Source organism: Bos indicus, chromosome 14 (assembly GCF_029378745.1).
Source record: "Bos indicus isolate NIAB-ARS_2022 breed Sahiwal x Tharparkar chromosome 14, NIAB-ARS_B.indTharparkar_mat_pri_1.0, whole genome shotgun sequence".
Taxonomy (NCBI): domain Eukaryota; kingdom Metazoa; phylum Chordata; class Mammalia; order Artiodactyla; family Bovidae; genus Bos; species Bos indicus.
Window position 1 is genome coordinate 68,246,923 of NC_091773.1, and position 18,266 is coordinate 68,265,188.

At 47.9% G+C, this 18,266-nt stretch overlaps 1 protein-coding gene across 1 annotated transcript in view; it reads right to left on the bottom strand.

The window, feature by feature from the left end:
- PTDSS1 (phosphatidylserine synthase 1) overlaps window positions 1–18,266 on the bottom strand; it is a 67,510-nt gene that overhangs the window by 34,405 nt on the left and 14,839 nt on the right. The window contains exons 3-4 of the mRNA XM_019973905.2: window positions 7,917–7,961; window positions 5,115–5,239 (exon numbers count right to left, since the gene is read on the bottom strand). Of these exons, the coding sequence (XP_019829464.1) occupies window positions 5,115–5,239; window positions 7,917–7,961 (170 nt within the window). The remainder of the gene's footprint in view (window positions 1–5,114; window positions 5,240–7,916; window positions 7,962–18,266) is intronic.

Consider the following 18,266-nt stretch of genomic DNA (forward strand, 5'->3'; position numbering starts at 1 on the left):
GGTTTTAACAGGTCTCTCTGAAATCAGTTCTCTATAAATGAAATGATTTTGCAGATCATAAATCAGACAGTTTTGGGTGTGTGTGTGCTTGGGGGCATGTGTGTGTCTGGGAGCGTGTGCATGTTTGGGAATGTGTGTGTGTTCGGGTGTGTGGCTTTGGGTGTGTGTGTGTGTTTGGGGGTGTGTGCATGTTTGGGGGTTGAGCATGTTTGGGGGTGTGTGAGTGTATGGGAGTGTGTGCTTGGGGGTGTTTGAGGGTGTGTGTTTGGGGGTGTGTGCGTGATTGGGTGTGTGCGTGTGTGTGTGTGTGTGTGTGTGTGTGTGTTTGGAAGGGCAGCCTTCCCAGTGTGGAAGGATCTTGGGCCTCCTACCCTGCTCTGTTGCTCACTCCTCCCTAGGGAAGCTGGTGACCACGGAAGCAGAAAGAACACGTGTACCCACCCTCTTTAGGGTCCCCTCTTGGGAAATTATTCACATACAGACAGCACAGGCTCCTGTCAGCCCCCTCACCCTTGGAGGAATTTTTGTGAGTTGGGTTCTGCCCTGTGGGAGGAAGCCCGTGGATGTCTGATGGGACAGCGGAGCAGAACCTAATTCGGGACAAGGGATTAGCACTGCCACGTGGCCCGGGTCTAAAGCCATCTGCTCCACTGAGCTTGAACCAGGAAGAAGTCAGCTGATGTTGTACACTCTTCTTTCCCGCATTTTCAAAACCAGACTGGAGATGGGGCATGATGTTCACTGACCCACTAAAGTATCAGTTGAGATCAGGTAGTTCCTCTGCTTATAAACCTTCAGGGTCTCTTAACTACATTCACAAAGTACTCCTACCTCCTGTCCACACCTCCCAGCCTCAGGAACGGCCCTCCTCTGCCTCTCATTCCTTCTTTCCTTTACTCTTAACTCATCCCAGGTCCCCAGTTGGAGACTCCATGAAGACTGATCCTTCTTCCTGAATAATGGCCTCAGGCCCCTATTCTCCCACTTTGCTTGGCTAATTCCCACTCACTTTCTAGTTGTCAGCTTAGACAGCGTCACCAACTCAATGGACAAGAATTTGAGCAAATTCTGGGAGATAGTGCAGGACAGAGGAGCCTGGTGTGCTGCATTCCAGGGGGTCGCAAGAGTAGGACACAACTTAATGACTGAACAACAAGAATAAACATCAGCTTTTACAGAGGCGTTCCTTGACCTCTCAGAGTAGACAAGTTCTAATAGCACCCATATCTTTTTCTTTATCCCACTGCACTGTGTACTGAAATCATTACACTTTCTTGATTCTATGACACATCTTTTTCACATTTAGCATTCTGAGAATTGGGTGAATATTTCAATGTACTGAGCTTCCCTGGTAGCTCAGCTGGTAAAGAATCCACCTGCAATGCAGGAGACACTGGTTCGATTCCTGGGTCAGGAAGATCCCCGGAGAAGGGATAGGCTACCCACTCCAGTATTCTTGGGCTTCCCTGGTGGCTGAGCTGGTAAAGAATCTGCCTGCAATGCAGGAGACCTGGGTTCGATTCTTAGGTTGGGAAGATCCCCTAGAAGGGAACAGCTACCCACTCCAGTATTTTGGCCTGGAGAATTACATGGACTATATAGTCCATGGGGTTGCAAAGAGTTGGATGTGACTGAGGGACTTTCACTTTCAATGTATTACAATGTTTGGTGCCTATTTCACTTTTCTCCTTCCAAGTCATACAAGTGATTGATAGGGCATCATACAATTGATGCTGACCCTATGATCAAGCTGAACATCATAAAAGAGAGACCCCTAGACACTGTGAGGCCCAGTGTGGTACACGGCACTGCCTACGAGCAGCCCTGCCATGGAAACCTGCCTGGAGTCTGGATCCCATCCAGCCTCTACATCTAACTTCCAGTTTAGAGGAAATACAGGGAGACAGAGGGATGCATTAATGATACCCTGGGAATGCAAGCTGCAAAATCCAGAAGTGAGAAGCTCCATGGAATAAACAATATAGTTTCTTTGACAAATAAACACTGATGTTAAACCAAAGCATGGAGGGACTGCAGACTAAGAGATACGAGAGCTGCAACAAAGGCGACATGCGGACCTTGTCTAGATCCTAATTCAAACAAGTCAACCATTAAAAACAAAAGAAGAGAGAAACCTTTATGAGACAACTGGGGAAGAGATGCGAACACTGCATACTGTTAACTTTAAGCAACTAAAAATGGCATTGTGGTTACGTTTTTAAAAATTTATATATTTAAATACTGATGTCTGATAATAAGATGTGTGTGTGTTAGGGGAAGCGAGAGGGTGGGATGAAATAAGATTAGGCATGTGCTGATAAAATTTTTAAAACTTATCAAAGTTATCTTAAACAATTCTCTAAGAAAAACAGCCAGCAATTAATTTGTTTAATTTGCCTTTCTGTAGATTCTAGGCCCCGAGAGGACATGGAATTGGGAGCAGGGGGGTCTTTCCCCTGCTGATCCAGACGACCCAGTCTATAAAGCTGATGCACTTGAAAGCTTGTCTGAACCTTATACCATATATTTTTGAACAGAATAAATATTTAGAAACATAGCAAACTTTTCAGAAAATTACATAAAAGACTGTCTCTCATAGGATTTCAGTGACTGCCCTCCCAACCCCAAGTTATAATATTAATTTTCAGGGGGAAGGGGTGTCTGCATTTCAACGTGTGGCACCTGCCATGGATGAGAGCCAGGTATCAGGAGTAGGAACCAGTGGTGGCTGAAGGAATGGGGAGGGCAGAAGGCCCAGGGAACCAGGGACTAGAGGCTTCTGTCTTACATAAAGACACTTCTCACCACAAGTCCTAAAAAAGGAATGCGTGTCTCTAGAGCCATAAGGAACAAGTCCTCAGAACTGTACAAGCTTACTTTAAGGAAGTAAAAAGTGACGAGGAATTAGAGATGGAGAAGACTAAGACCAGGCCAGCACCAGCTGGAATTCCAGAAGCTGAAAACTGCCTCTGGCTTTGCTTTGTTTGCTGAGAAAGAATTAGCCGGTCCTTGGAAACCAGATTTTAAATGCCAGTGTCAGCTCTTTGGGGGACTGTAATTATTGACATAACAATAGGATATCCCTGTGATGTTAAGTCGGAGAAGGCAATGGCACCCCACTCTAGTACTCCTGCCTGGAAAATCCCATGGGCGGAGGAGCCTGGTGGGCTGCAGTCCATGGGGTCGAGAAGAGTCGGACATGACTGAGCAACTTCACTTTCACTTTTCACTTTCATGCATTGGAGAAGGAAATGGCAACCCACTCCAGTATTCTTGCCTGGAGAATCCCAGGGATGGGGGAGCCTGGTGGGCTGCCATCTATGGGGTTGAACAGAGTCAGACATGACTGAAGCGACTTAGCAGCAGTAGCAGCAGTGATGTTAAGTTCCTAAGGAAGGTGGATGTCAAAGTGTTATGAGATTTCCTCTCCCCCATCCACTGTGAGAACAAGCCTGCTGCTGCTGCTGCTGCTAAGTCGCATCAGTCATGTCCGACTCTGTGCGACCCCATAGACGGCAGCCCACCAGGCTCCTCTGTACCTGGGATTCTCCAGGCAAGAACACTGGAGTGGGTTGCCATTTCCTACTCCAATGCACGAAAGTGAAAAGTGAAAGTGAAGTCGCTTAGTCATGTCCAACTCTTAGTGACCCCATAGACTGTAGCCTACCAGGCTCCTCCGTCCATGGGATTCTCCAGGCCAAGAGTGCTGGAGTGGGTGCCATTGCCTTCTCCAGAGAACAAGTGTGACACACCAGCAAATCTACCTGGAAGTTAGTTTATCGTATGACCATTCTGACTCAGGAAACTCGTGGCAGGTAATAACTATAACCTGGCATATCCTTCCCCTAGTCTCTGTTTCATAAGACACCTGGGGGCATCAAACACTCGTTATCGTAACTGTATGTTTAAGGCACTGTCTTAAGGGCAAGTGTAGGTTTTAGACCCAGATGGATCTTAGTTTAAGCTTCTATTTCCTCCTTGGTAAAATGAGGATATGAACATATACACCATATGTAAGGCACTATATATAAAGCACCCAGCTCGGCCTGGCCGAGCAGACAATCCACAATCAACAACTGTTGTCAACCTCACCCTAACTGTTACAATCAGCATCATTAGAAACTGGAAGTCACCCTGTACCTTTCTCTTCCCTTAGAGGAAGAATCTCAAGACAGACTTTGCTCCTTGAGACTTTCAAATAATTTTTGGCCTTCTTATTTTTGTCTTTAACACATCCTTTTATAAAAGTTAAAGATAAAATCTGGAAATACCATTCCAAGAAGGGTCTGACCAATCTCGACTACGCTAGAATGATCACTTTTTCAACTTTTAGCTAACTCCCTCTGTACCGCGTTCCTGCTTGTTAAACAAGGACCCACCTATGGCCTAAATGTCTGTTCTTCTTTTCTGACTGTTGCTAGGTAGTTCTTCAACCTGTACTAAACATCAGGCCTTTTTAAAAATTGAAAAAGGAACAGTATTACAGTATAAAATAATCTCTTCACTAAAAGCCGAAGCCATTAGTCATTTTAGACAAGAACAAAGTTATTTATTGTGGCTTCATAAAAGTAATGAATGAAATGGCTTCCCTCATTACAACTTGGCCCCTTCGTGGCAAGCAGGGGGGAAGGATCGGGGCATCAGGGCTGGAGTCGGGGAGCGGAGGGGCTGCGGGAGACACTGACGGGCTGGGCTGCCACCACTGGAGGACTGGTGCGTGAAGCACCATGCTGGGCCTTCGTCTAGGCCACAGCAAACGTCCAAGGTAAGCATTATGTCACTTTACAAAAGAGGGAACAGGCTGCAGGTCCACAGCCCAAGGCCCCACAGCTTACAAGTGTCAGGGGCAGAGTTCCCACCTATGGCTGATGGTAACGCTCATCTCTTCCTACCACCCACTTTGGGCCAAGAAAGGATTCACATTCCTGGATTGGATCACTCATCGTGGAAACAGGCACCACACCAGCCCACCCAGAGACTGGTGCCGAGGTTATCTACGTAGGAAATGTAGGGAAAATTTCTATGTAGGACCAATTTAAGATATGAAGCCAACATTACCTCCTACACCCAAGGGGTCAACCAGCTTCTCTAACTCACAGCGGACAAGTACGTACCATGACGTCTGCTTCCCTTGTGGCATAGCGAAGGTTTGGGTCTAGCCAGTACATCAAGGATTTAACCTGCTCGAAGTTCAGGAAGAGGAGGAATACCAGGAACAGGAAGTAGAGCACGCTGAGCCCTGCAGGAAACAAGAAACACCCTCAGGTCCAGGAAGGAAGCCGGTGTCAGACGGCATGATGCTTAGTGGCCCCAAGCAGACACTGGTGCTGAAATGTGGGCTGTGGGGACCCCTCACGTGACAAGCTGGCCTTTCCTTTGATGAGAATTTGACACTCGGTCCTCATCTAGAAAGAGATGCTGACACTGGGAGCTGGAGGGGTGGCAGATGACCGGCGAGGGGGTGGATAAGAAGACCCGGGACTCGGGCCAGGACGGCAGGCAGAGGCGATCAGGTGGGTTCCTGGAAAGAGGGTCCATAGCCCGCATGTGGCTAGGAGCTGGCGGAGACGGGAAGGGAGTGAGGCCGCTAGGAAGGGACGGCCAGGGCTCAGGGCTACTGTGAAGACCACAGACTTGACCTGAAGTCAAAGGAGGAGCCCCTGACGGGATCCAAATAGGAAAATGAGGTGACCTGGGGAACATTTCAGGAGATGGCCTCTGGCCACTTGCATGGAGACTGGACTGGAGGCGGGCAAGGAAGGCCTGGCAGATGGCCCGGTTTGGGGTTTGAGGGGTGAGAGGTGGCCCAGGGTCACTCATCCCCCCACTTACACCCCACATTAACCCCTGTGGGCACCATGATATGGTCACACCACATCGTAAGTGGTAGCCTAATAATCGCCCACTTCATTTAAAAAAGAAAGTCAATAGTCTACCATAAGAAGGCAAAAGCCTGCAAAGATATTTTAGAAAGACTTGAGAACCAGCCACCAATGGCTTTGTTACTTTCCCTCTTCTTTTCGAATCTGCTGGGATGAAAATGCTTGTGGAGGACATCTAGACGCTGTGATACAAACGACCTTGGACCACAGCACCCCATCCAAAGTGGGCTGGCACTGGTCCCCAGGGAGCCGCTCCAGAGGAGAGAGTGTCTGTGGCTGGAATGGAATCCTCCGAGACAGCTACAGCGCAGGCTGGTAGACAGGGCCTCTCCTGGTCCTCGGGGCGGGGGGGTTGGCTCAGAGGACACAGCTGACTTGGTCGTGTATCCCAGGGCCCAGGGCGCATGTGTTTTTAGACAAGTCTATAGGATAGCCTTCTTATGTATTATTATGTACTAGCTACTTTTACTGGTACTTTTGACTGCAAATACCTCCCACGACACCTTCTCATTATGACCCTTTTGAAATAATTATTTTGGGATACAAAGAAAGTGTGGACCAGGAGGCCCTGTGTGAACGAGAGTTCACAGTTGGGCTTCAACATCCCCGAAGGCCTGAATATCATATGTAAAACTGTGTGTGTGCCTGTGTGTGTGTGTGTGTGTGTGTACACTGGGAAAGGGTCTATAGTTCTCATCAGGTTATCAAAGGGTTCCAGGACTCCAGGGAAGCAATAAAATTGTTCATTACCTAGAATGGACCATATGAAATTAGAAAAACTAGATGTAGCCATCTAGCTGAAAATGACTCACAACTTTTAAGTGGCCATATTAAGTCCATGAGCTATAAGTATAATACAACCAGAACTATATAGTAAGAAATGGAAATGAGTCACATACTTACCTGCAAAAAAAAAACCCTCCCGTGGCATCCCCCGGCCCTTCCCAAGCCCCGTAGTCCCACCTACACCCAGCTCTGCCTCTCCTGGTCTGGCCTGCCTCTAGTATCTTCCTGGATCCTTCTCTGCAGGCAGGTTTCTGCTTAAGCACACTTCCTTCGCGCCTCCCATCACCTCCAAGTGAAAGCAGCTACTAGTCAGTGTCGCTTCTTGTGGTTTTAATAAAACTTCCTGCCACTTGGAGACATCTGCTTTGCTCAGATTACTGATTTGTTTCCCAGTGTGCTCGCTACAGCCGCCCTCCCTGCACCCGGCCTCTTCGCCTGCAGGCTCAGGGCCACAGGAGCCACCCACTCGGGACTCGGTGAACACCTGCTGAGCACACGACCGAGACTCACCACTGAATTCAGAGACTTACTTATGATCTCTGAAGGTGAAAAATAAACAGACTTGAGCATAATCTCCATTTTAAGGGTCCCTTCGCATAAGGTTGCCCTATCTGAACCTTGAATAACTTTTTTGGATGATTACTTAGGTAAAATGAAGCCAAGCCCCAAAGTTTTGAAGATTAGATTTAAATCCACTTGGGTGGTTTTACTCTTTGGATTAGAAATCAAGTAAATGTCATAAGAGACCCAACATGTATATGCGACGCTCATCACTAAACTGTAGTTCAAATCAGGGCTCTTTGCTAAGACCTCTCCTTTTCTGAGTTCTTTCCCACTTGCGACACCAGGGAGATTGCTGGGGTTTCGGTCCCTCCTGGATGCTGACAAGGCAAACACGCTCATATGATGCACCTGAGCTTCACTAGCGATGAGCCCCGTCAGGAAGAACAAGCCACACGCCCTCACATCAGATCCCGTGCATTAATGGACAGCAGTGTTGGGAGGCTGGGGCGGGGGAGGCCAGGCGGGGAGGGATTGAAACAGTTCACGTGTATAAGAATTTCCGCTGTCACCAGCACTTTATTTTGTAGCAAAGCATTTTAATAAGAAACTGATACCAGCAACACCAAAAAGTAAAAAACTATTAAGTTTTACAGTAGAGCGGTAAGAAAAACTGTTCTAACATACAAGGAAAAAAGATCTGTTGAGAGTAGAATGGATTTTGAAACTGACTAATGTGCAACTCACCAAAGACCATTCGCCACAAGGCCGGATGAGGCCGGGTAAAGGGACCTGCGGAGATAACATTACAAGGTCAGAACAGACTACTTTCAAACCAAGACCAAAATAAAGATAGTGCTGCTGATTTCCACAGAGATAAGGGGTTAAAAAATCCTCTCTACTGTCAAAACTTTTTTCTAGGAAAACTCTGGGAGGTCAAAGTCTAGGTTGAAAGGTTTTATCTACATTGTAACAACTGTCCCCACAATTGTAACAGGCATGAATTACAACAGAGGCTTTTTTTTTTTTTTCCTTAAAGCTTTGTCTTCAGAATCAGATGATAATTTCCCATAGACACAATGACAGTGAGTAGGTCACCAGACCAGCCTTTCACTGCATGCAATACTTACTAGATCTGAACAAGAGATCTCACAGCTTTGTTCTGGACATCCTGTGTGTGTGTGTGAGAGAGAGAGACAGACGGAATCGTGTGTGTGTGTGTGTGTGTGTGTGTGTGTGTGAGACAGACAGACAAGACTGTGATGGACGAACAATAAAAGAGAGAAACACTGTGCTTGGAGTGTGTGTGTGTGTGTGTGTGAGAGAGAGAGAGAGACAGACAGACAGACAGACAAGACTGTGATGGACCAACAGTAGAAGAGAGAAACATCGTGCTTGGAGGGTGTGTGTGTGTGAGAGAGAGAGGGAGAGACACACACACACACACACACACACACACACACACACACAGACAAGACTGTGACGGACCAACAGTAAAAGAGAGAAACACTGTGTTTGGAGGGTGTGTGTGTGTGTGTGTGTGTGTGAGAGAGAGAGGGAGACACACACACACACACACACAGACACACACAAGACTGTGACGGACCAACAGTAAAAGAGAGAAACACCGTGCTTGGAAAACAAGTGAGATGCGGAGTGACACAGAGCAAACGCTTGGAGCCGGGAACACGCGGGCCTTTGATCATGACTTCTGGTAACAAAACACCTCTCACCAGTTCAGATACACAGATACACATTTCACAAAACAGAAGCCAAAATTTCACAGGATGAAACTTACTACACGTGATATAACGATACGTTGCCTTCTATTTTATCTCATTAAAAAGAAAAAAAAAAAAAAGTAATAGAAGATGAATGCAAGTAATCTGGGCCTTGATCCACTAAACTGATTTACCACTAACTGAAGGGTTACAGCTGGCAAATACTGACCACTGTTCTAGAGGGCCCCTGACCTAGTTTGGGGCTGCCCAGGCCTCCCTGCACTTGGAGGATTTCCAGCGGTGTGATCCCTTATCTCCAGGAGAGAGGCCAGAACTTGCGGCCCAGCCTTCTCTATAACCGGGTCTCGATCCTATAGCTGCACCTGTGCCAGGGAACGTCAGAGGCTGGGGACAGTGGAGGGAGGTATGCAGAGCGCTCCTCTCCCCGCTCCATCCCTGTGGTCCTGGCCGCCAGGGACAGTGGTGGGAGGCGGCATCCCTCACGCTGGTGAAGCTGGCGCTGGGGACACCACAGCAGAGGCAGTTCCATTTAGTACGCACTGCAGACGTGACAGTAACACAGACTGTGGTCAAGGCTCACTCATGGACCAGGTCTGGGTGATGGGGCAGCTCAGAAGTTAGCTAGGAGGGGGGGCCTGGCTTCCTGGCCCTCCCAGGATTCCTCCAGCTAGTTAACATCCGAGAACATGCGCTTGCATCAGCAGAGTCAGCTTCTGTTGCTTGTGACCTGGAATCCTCCCTGAAGCAAACACTACATTGTAATTTTTATTCTGTAACTCATTCCAAATGGCCTATTTCTTCTTAAAAAGGCTACACTGAAACACATTCTACCTGCTTTCTTTGGATGAACCAAATTCATATGAGGAATACTGACTCAGATTCTGGGTTTACATGTTGAGAGTTCCGAAATTAAGTTTGTGAGGGACTCTGCTTCATCCCAGTGAATATGGTGTCTGAGTTTTGGATGGCAAGCAGTGAGAGCTCAGATACTGAGCAATTTAATAATAGGTTAATAACTCTGTTTGATTTCTGAGTTCTGACAGCAAAGATTCGGATTGCAAGGGATACCTGTATTCTTTTTAATCAGCTGCTTTTTTCCTCAAAAAAGGCAAAGTGAAACACAGAAACCAGAATCCCCTTCCAGGTAACACAACCTGGTTAACTTTCTTTGCCAATTATTGGAAAATTGATAGTTCCATTTGTCATCTTTTAAGTTAATTTTCTCCTTCAAATGCTCTTCTTCACGGATGCTGGGTAATAGCTTCACTTGTCACCAGGAATGACTTGTCCTTCAGTAGCAGTCTGGCTTGCAAGTGTTACTCCATCCAAACTACTGAATTAACCTTTCAGACAGAACAGGGGACTCCAGCTTTCTCTATGACTTCCTTTTACAAGGTGAAACTCTGAATCTATTATTTGGCTTGCAACAGAATTCCATGCCCAATCGACACTTTGAAACCACAGAGTGTTATTCTCAAGAGCACTCCTGACTCAGTCAGCGGTGCTTTCCTTAACCCTTACTGGGTAGCAGGCCGGAGGGTGAGACACACCACCCTTTAGTCCTCCTGGCAGATGAGGCGAGGACCACCATCGTTCCCTTTCTACAGATAAAGGCATCGGGGCATAAGGAACTCACTTACGGCCACACCTCTCCAGGACTCCACCTTCAGGTCTGGAGAACCCACGGCACTGTTCCATCAACTGTCAGAACTGGGAAAGCTCGGGAGACCGGGGCCGGGAAGGGGGCACAGAGTGAAGGGTCTGAGCCAGGACTGTCTCGGGGCCAGGAAAGGGGCAGAGAGAAACAAGCTAGTGAATGGAGCTTAGCGCTACTACGATGTGGAACCAATAAGATCTGGAAAGATGGGAAGGATGAGAGGGCAGGGAACTGATACAAGACCCCGCACACTGACCAGTAGAAAGGCCTCCAAAGTCATCGTCAGCCTGTGGTTACTCTAAGAGTGGCCTTCTGAAAGCAGAACTCAGCCCTTTCTTCTAGCTAACCCTAAGCAGGACAATTTCAGAGTAAATAAGAGGATAGGGTGGTTGAGCAATGTGGGGTTGATGGGGCCTTAAGTTCTCTCCAACCCAACGTGCAAGTGCTTCAGGTCAAGACTTATGTCTCTCTGTCTGGCTGTCATTCCTGATACAGACATGTCCCAGGGCCTGGAAAGAGAATATCCATCTTACTGCACTGCAGTTTGGTTCTTTAAAGCCTTATCTTGATTTACGGCTATGGAATTTTTCCCTCTTTTCTCCAATATCCCACCTATATACCATAGTATTACATCATAAATGTTTCTCATAAAATACGATTTCTAAAACTGCCCTTTCTGCCTTGCATTTGATCTAAGGAAGACTTCAGAAATCTAATGTGGGGGGTTTCAGAAGAGACAGTGGAGCCCCAAGGAGCTCTGTCCTGAACTGGGTGGGTGGGAACAGACCACCAGGGCCTTTTACCTACAAAAGGTGAGATATAAGGCCAGCCTGGAATGTTAGGTAACCTTTCAGGAGCTAACTTTAAACCCAATCCAGGCCTTATTTCAGTTGTCCCATACCCCCTTACCCCCTCTTCTTTCTAAGAAGAAACTCTGAATGCTTTTGTGTAGTATTTTCAGAAGTAGATGCGAGCAGATTTACTCACACAGTAGTCTCTTCACTATCAGAGACAATAATATTGCTAAAAATACTATTTTGCCTTTTAAAAGATGGAGGATGAGACTGGCGGTTTCCTATAGGATGAGCCTTGATACTTACACTCATTGGTGTTCACACACATTTGGCTCTGCCAATCAAGTCACCTCTAAAACCACACCTCCTACAGCATCCACCTGCCCAGGTGGGCAGAGCCATCCTGGACCATTTACCTCATCCCAATGCCTGCCCACAGATCTCACTCCCCTGCAAACTATTTTCTTGGTGGGCTTCCTCTGCCCAGTATTACAGCCAGGACATGCAGGAGGGGTGGTCCATCTCATGGCGGGGGGCGGGGCGGGGGGGGGGTGGTCGAGGCAGGACTTCTTGTCTATACTTTATTTCTGATTTCGTAAAAGCTGCCTGGAAAAGTCTGGGTCCTCAGTTCAATTATGCAGGAGAGACGGGGCAGGCATCTCAGGGTGGTGATGGAGAAACCAGTGCTGGTTTGATTTACGAAGGTGGTTTTCGCACAAGACACATTATGAAAAACTACATGTTTTACTTTCTTATCAGTCCCTATGACTGGAATACCTCCTTTTTAATCAGATATTAAGAGCCAGTTTGATTTCAAAAGAAAACAGAAACCAAATGTCTTTGCCACCGGAGAGCACGCATTTAAAACACTTCCTCGGAAATCAAAACATAAGATCACAGCCTGAATTGCCAGCAACCTATGGTCACATCCGCGAACATCTGAGCTCCACGAACCAACCCGAGGGAGAGAGAATCCTTTTAACCCAAGTCAGAAGCTGCCTCTCCAGCAGCGGGAGGACTGTGCCTGGGAACCTCACAGTCTGCCTCTTCTCTTTATTATCTCGTTTTCAGCTTTATCGGGTGTAATTGACAAAGGAAATTGCAAGATATTTGATTAGTACTAGTTGAAAGTTTAAATTCCTCCAGGAAAAACCCAGAAAAGGCGAAAAAAAAAGATCTCTCAGCAAATTTCAAACCTAAGAAAGAATTTTTCTATCAAAAAAAAAAAAAAAAAGGCATGGGGCAGGAGACAGAGAATGGGGGGAAATTACACCATTTTTTCCTTCTTTTAATTTAGGAGACAATGAATCTTCTGGATTGCCTTCATGCCTCAAGGAGATGTGATTCGCACTATCTATGCTCAGAGAAATCAGGTGAGGACAAATAGAAGGGTAAACTTGGAAAAATCAAGACACCCTACAGATCTCACCCTCTTCAAAATACCCTGAAGAAGAGCTGAACAGTGCTCCTCTTGCAGATGAGCAGAGGACAAGACAGGGCTGATTCTGTGAACTTCTTTCTGGACAGATTCACTACTTCATTCACCAGGTATCTGTTGAGAAGACCACAGTGGGCTGGGCAACGGGGGCCCAGGGTAAGGCTGGGGTGGCTGGGGTTGGGTGGGGTAGAAGGGGAGGAAGCGTGAAGGAGGCCCTCCGAAGCTGGAAAGGCACACGGGAGTCGCCTGCTGAAAGAAATCTCGCAGCCAGATGGAGATGCAGCGGGTTTCTAAATTTCACTCCGGTGACCGTGACGCAGTTATAATTACACTCCAATGACACAGTGGCATAGTTAAAATTACACTTACACAGGAGGGCCAGTTGTGCTAAGGAGGTGGAGGTGGCATTTAAAATATTTTCTTCAAGGGAACCGGAAGAGAGAGAATGGGAGAGAAGGTTTCAGGAAAGAAGCGGGTATAGGTAACAGACCCTCTTCTTTCCGGGTCTCCCCCCACTCCCCACCCCCGCCCCGGGCTCTCTCTCCTTGTGCGTTTATCGGATGCAAGGAAGGAACTCTGGAAGCTACCCCGTCACTCACTCTGTTGACTGTCAAATGAAAAAGTCTGCTTGAGTCTCCTCCACGCCTCCTCCATGTAACCCAGCGGTAAATTCTAAGCTGATGGAGGCAATCCTGGTTCTCTTCCACTCTTCCAGTCATTGGAGATCTACGGGAGATCTATGAATGTGCCTGGGAGGTCCTCCAACCATGGTAAATGCCTGTCCTCAGGTCGGCCTGGAGCAGAGGTGGCGTGGGGCCTAAGCCTAACTGAAGTGGGGGTGGGGGGCGGGGCACGTGCACTGCAGGCTTTCTAGAAAAGGCCTCTTCACTCTAAGATGCAGGGGAAGACAGGGCCCCTCTGTGGCTGGACACCGCCCACGGCTGCACGCCAGCAGGGCCGCAGCTGTCCCAAGGCCACGAGACAGGTAGAGAACCTGGGTCTTCACATGCCACCGAGCTGCTCAATTAGACAACCCTGAACCACTCTCTCTCGGAACCTCTCGTGGATGTGAGAAAGCAAACGTTTTATTTATTCTTTAAGCCACTTTGAAAGAGATCTCCTATTATTTGTGGCCAAAAGCATACCAGCTGTTATAGACCTTATGGAGAAAGTCAAGGGTCTTTGTCATCTGGACTCTGTTCCAGAAGAACCACAGGGCCCCCTCCTGTAGGAGCGGACCAGTCCTAGTACACAGAGAGCGTACGTGAACGTGATCACACACACAAGACATAAGGAGACGAGCAAAGGCAGGCTGATGTGTAAACATTTAGGGCAACCTTTACTAGGTCAAGGAGAAATGCACGCGAATCTGCCAAAACAGAGCCATTCTGGGAATGCCATCCACTGTGGGCACTTCCCCAAAACTGCCTTTCAAGGAGAAGGCAGACGCTGGGCTCTGTTCCTCCCATTCATTCCAATACTTAATTCGAGAATTTGCATCAAGTGTGGGGAAAGTGGAAGACAAGGTGGCAAGACTGGAATGGGAAGAGGCGTGTCCATCCCACTCAGAGAACCATCCGCCCAGCAGAATGGCTCCTGCAAAGGCTGGCGTCTGAATGCCAGCTGGGGGAGAGGGATAGTCACATACCCAGGGAACCCTTTCCAGGGGGCCGGCCAGGCCCCAGCCCCATCAACTCCATGCCACCCCCTGATTCAAAAAAAAAAATATTCAAGGACAGCATTCTTTAATGTGGAAACTTATGGTTTTACTACTGATCTGATGTAGAGTAACTGGCTCTTTAGAGAACAAGGCAGACAATAGTGGGCTCGCTCAGTACACGCGGCTGCGAGACAGTCCCTCCAAGCACAGCTTTCCCGACATCCTAACCCTTCCTGCACAGAATGCTGAAGGTCTCTGTCCTTTTTGTGGGCGAAGGGTCTGATCACCAGAGGAGGAAAGGCACAGCCTCCCCACTGCGGATGTGGAGTCCAGGCATCCCAGACACAGGCCAACAGAGGTCCTGAGACTGCACTCCTGGGAGAAAGAAGAGCCAGAGACTGGCAGAGAGAAGGAGAAACAGAGAGAGAGACACACACAGGAGACAGAGACGAGGCACCTCACGATGGGCCTCGCATGAGACAAGACCAGGGCTCTGCTGAGCACAGGACCGTGCAGGGCTGGGCCCTAACCCCAGGCAGGCGGCAGCGGCTGAGGGTGGTCCAGGAGTGACTGGCAGGCCTTGGGATCAGGCATAAACCAAGCAGGACTCTGCGGGTCCTCCCTGCTTTTCATGTTATCACAAAGTCAGGGGAGCCAGGGAAAGCATGAAAACAAACAGCCTTTATCTTTCCAAAAGGGAAAACAAAAGCCCAGTCCCACCAGGAGAGACTGAGCCAGTTATGTGGACATTGAAGATGACAAGTCTTCACCAGGGAAAAGAGGAGAAATCAGCAGAAATCATGCGAAATGTCACATCCGACAGATGCAATCCCCACCGTTCAGGGCTTTGGAGACCTTAAAAAAAGCACCACAGCCCCAGTGCCTGCTGGAGTGCCCCAGCAGGAAAGGCTGTAAAATCTCAGCTATGGAGGGCTGAGTCTGGGAATCCCTAAACTTCCAGTACGGCTCTTAGAATTAGCAAGCCTAAATTAAAAAAAAAAAAAAAAGCAGAACAGAAACCTGCGAAGCTGCGAAAAAACAGGCAAGAATTAACACCCAGCCAAGGAAAACAGGAGGCTGGAAGAACAGACACATCTCTGGATTGATTAGTTTCCTAAGCACATACTGGGTTCTCATTGACTGATTTAAAATAAAAATTAGAAGAAAAAAAAAAAAAAGATGGTCGGGGACAAATGAGACAAGAAACAGGAAGAGAGGGCACAGACCAACAATGGTCCTGGCATCAAGCGATGGCTGGGAAGTAAGCCACTGACCCACACACGACACGGCAGGCAAGGGCTGAGGGAGTGTCAGGAGCCACCAGCTGAACTGTCACCTATTCATCTTCCCTTGGGGCTCAGGCACCCACAGGCCTTGTGTTGGTAGCAAACCCAAGATGCAGTTTACCATCTACTCTGGGCTACATTCTTAGGCCACCTGTGTTAAGACCAGGTTCCAGAGCTCAGGGGGACCACCACTGTGTAGAAAATGCTCGATGCCCCAAGTGGCCACTTAAGCTGCATGACAGCACAGCGCCCTTGAAAGAGAGGATGGGCTCCGTGAAGTCCAAGCTGTCCCTAAACCTAAAATCTTGAGATGTTGTGTGCTGGGGCTTGCATGCGTGCTAAGTCGCTTCAGTCGTGTCTGACTCTTTGTGACCCTTTGGACTGCAGCCCACCAGGCTCCTCTGTCCATGGGGATTCTCTGGGCAAGAATATTGATGTGGGTTGCCATGACCTCCTCCAGGGGATCTTCCTGACCCAGGGATCAAATTTGAGTTCAACACTGGGGATGTTTCCTAGAATGTAAATGTCATAGCTGGGCCAATTCCCTTTCATTCCATGACCCCTCTGTATCTTGAGCATCTTCTCGCAAAGAGTCAGACACAACTGAGCAATTTTCACTTTCTCTTTTCTTTCACTTTCACTGTATAGAGTACAGTGGTACAGTGTCCTTATTTCAAGCCCAAGGTGTCCAGAAGCAAGTGTGCAAGCAGCCATGGGATAGCTGGTGCGACTGTGCTTCTCAGGCTTCCTTGGTGGCTCAGATGGTAAAGAATTTACCTATAATGCGGGAAAACCAGGTTCAATCCCTGGGTCAGAAAGATGCCCTGGAGAAGGGTGTGGCAGCGCACTCCAGAATTCCTGCCCAGAGAATTCCATGGACAGAGGAGCCTGGAGAGCTATAGTCCATGGGATCGAAAAGGGTAGACACGACTGAGTGACTAACACTGTACTTTTCAAAGTACTGTATTCTGAGACTAACAATGCTTTATCTTTTGGGTTTGCTTTTTTAAATATATTATTTGAGAAGGATTATAAATCTATTATAGCAATGTACTATGTAGCCGAATGTATTAGTTGGTACCTAACGTTGAATTTATGAACAAACTGGACTACGAATGCACTCTGGAACAGAACTCGTTAGTGTGCAGGGGACTTTCCTGAGTACTGTGATCCATAAGAAGCAAGTATTTGATCTTTGTCCCCTTTCTGGAACCCAGTTCTAAACTCCTGGAATTTCCTAAGTGATAAGAGTCTTTTGTTACGTTAATGAAGTGGCTCAGGAAGGAGGCCAGTGGAGCCAACAAGGTGATTAGAGATAGGAACCCTCAGTCCCACCCGCCCTGACCTCTGGGGACGGGGGAAGGGCTGACGGGCAAATCAATCGCCAATGGCCAAAGATTTAATCAGTCATTACCAACGTGATGGAACTTCCATAGAAACCTAAAAGCATAGAGCTCAGAAAGCTTCTGGGTTGGTGAGCACGTGGAGATCTAGTGGAGATCTGGTGCAAATGGTGCCCCGAGAAAGCATGGAAGGGGCTCCTCCCTTCCCAAGGAGCACCTCTGCATCTAGCTGTCGGTTAATATTCTCAGTCATCTAGTGAGTAAACTGGTCTCCTGAGCTGTTCTAGCAAATTAATCAAACCCAAAGAGGAGGTCACGGGAACCTCTGATCTACAGCCATTTGGTCAGAAGCACAGGGGATACCCTGGACTTGTGCCTGGCATCTCAGTGGGGGCAGGAGCAGCCTGGTGAGACTTAACCTGTGGAATCCAATCTATCCCCAGGCAGACAGTGTCGCACTGAGCAGAGCTGCACGACGCCCAGCTGGTGTTCAGCAACGCTCAGTCCGCCACCACCCCTCCATGCCCACACACGCGATGGAACTGGTACTGGAATCCTATCACCAGGGTGCAGCTCCAGGTAGCATCAGTAATGTTCATAATGAGCTCTGTATATTACAGATTATACTCTACTGAATAGATGGGAGGATGGAGAAGAAGCACATCTTTAATCATCATATTTAAAACCTGAGCAGGGCCCATGGAGCACAACTTGCAAAAAAAGACTGCAACAGTTACAAAATACCCTAAATGTTTAAGAAACAAGATACAAAAAGTGAATATTTTAAAAATCACCTGCAGAGAATAAGTAAAGAATATTCCAGGGAGAAAGTACTAGAGCAGAATGCTGCTGCTGCTAAGTCGCTTCAGTCGTGTCCAACTCTGTGCGACCCCATAGACGGCAGCTCACCAGGCTCCCCCGTCCCTGGGATTCTCCAGGCAAGAACACTGGAGTGGGTTGCCATTTCCTTCTCCAAGGCATGAAAGTGAAAAGTGAAAGTGAAGTTGCTCAGTCGTGTCCGACTCTTAGCGACCCCATGGACTGCAGCCTACCAGGCTCCGCCATCCATGGGATTTTCCAGGCAAGAGTACTGGAGGGGGGTGCCATTGCCTTCTCCACTAAAGCAGAATGAGAAAAAATAATATAACTTGTTAGGGACCATTCAGAGGAAAGGGGT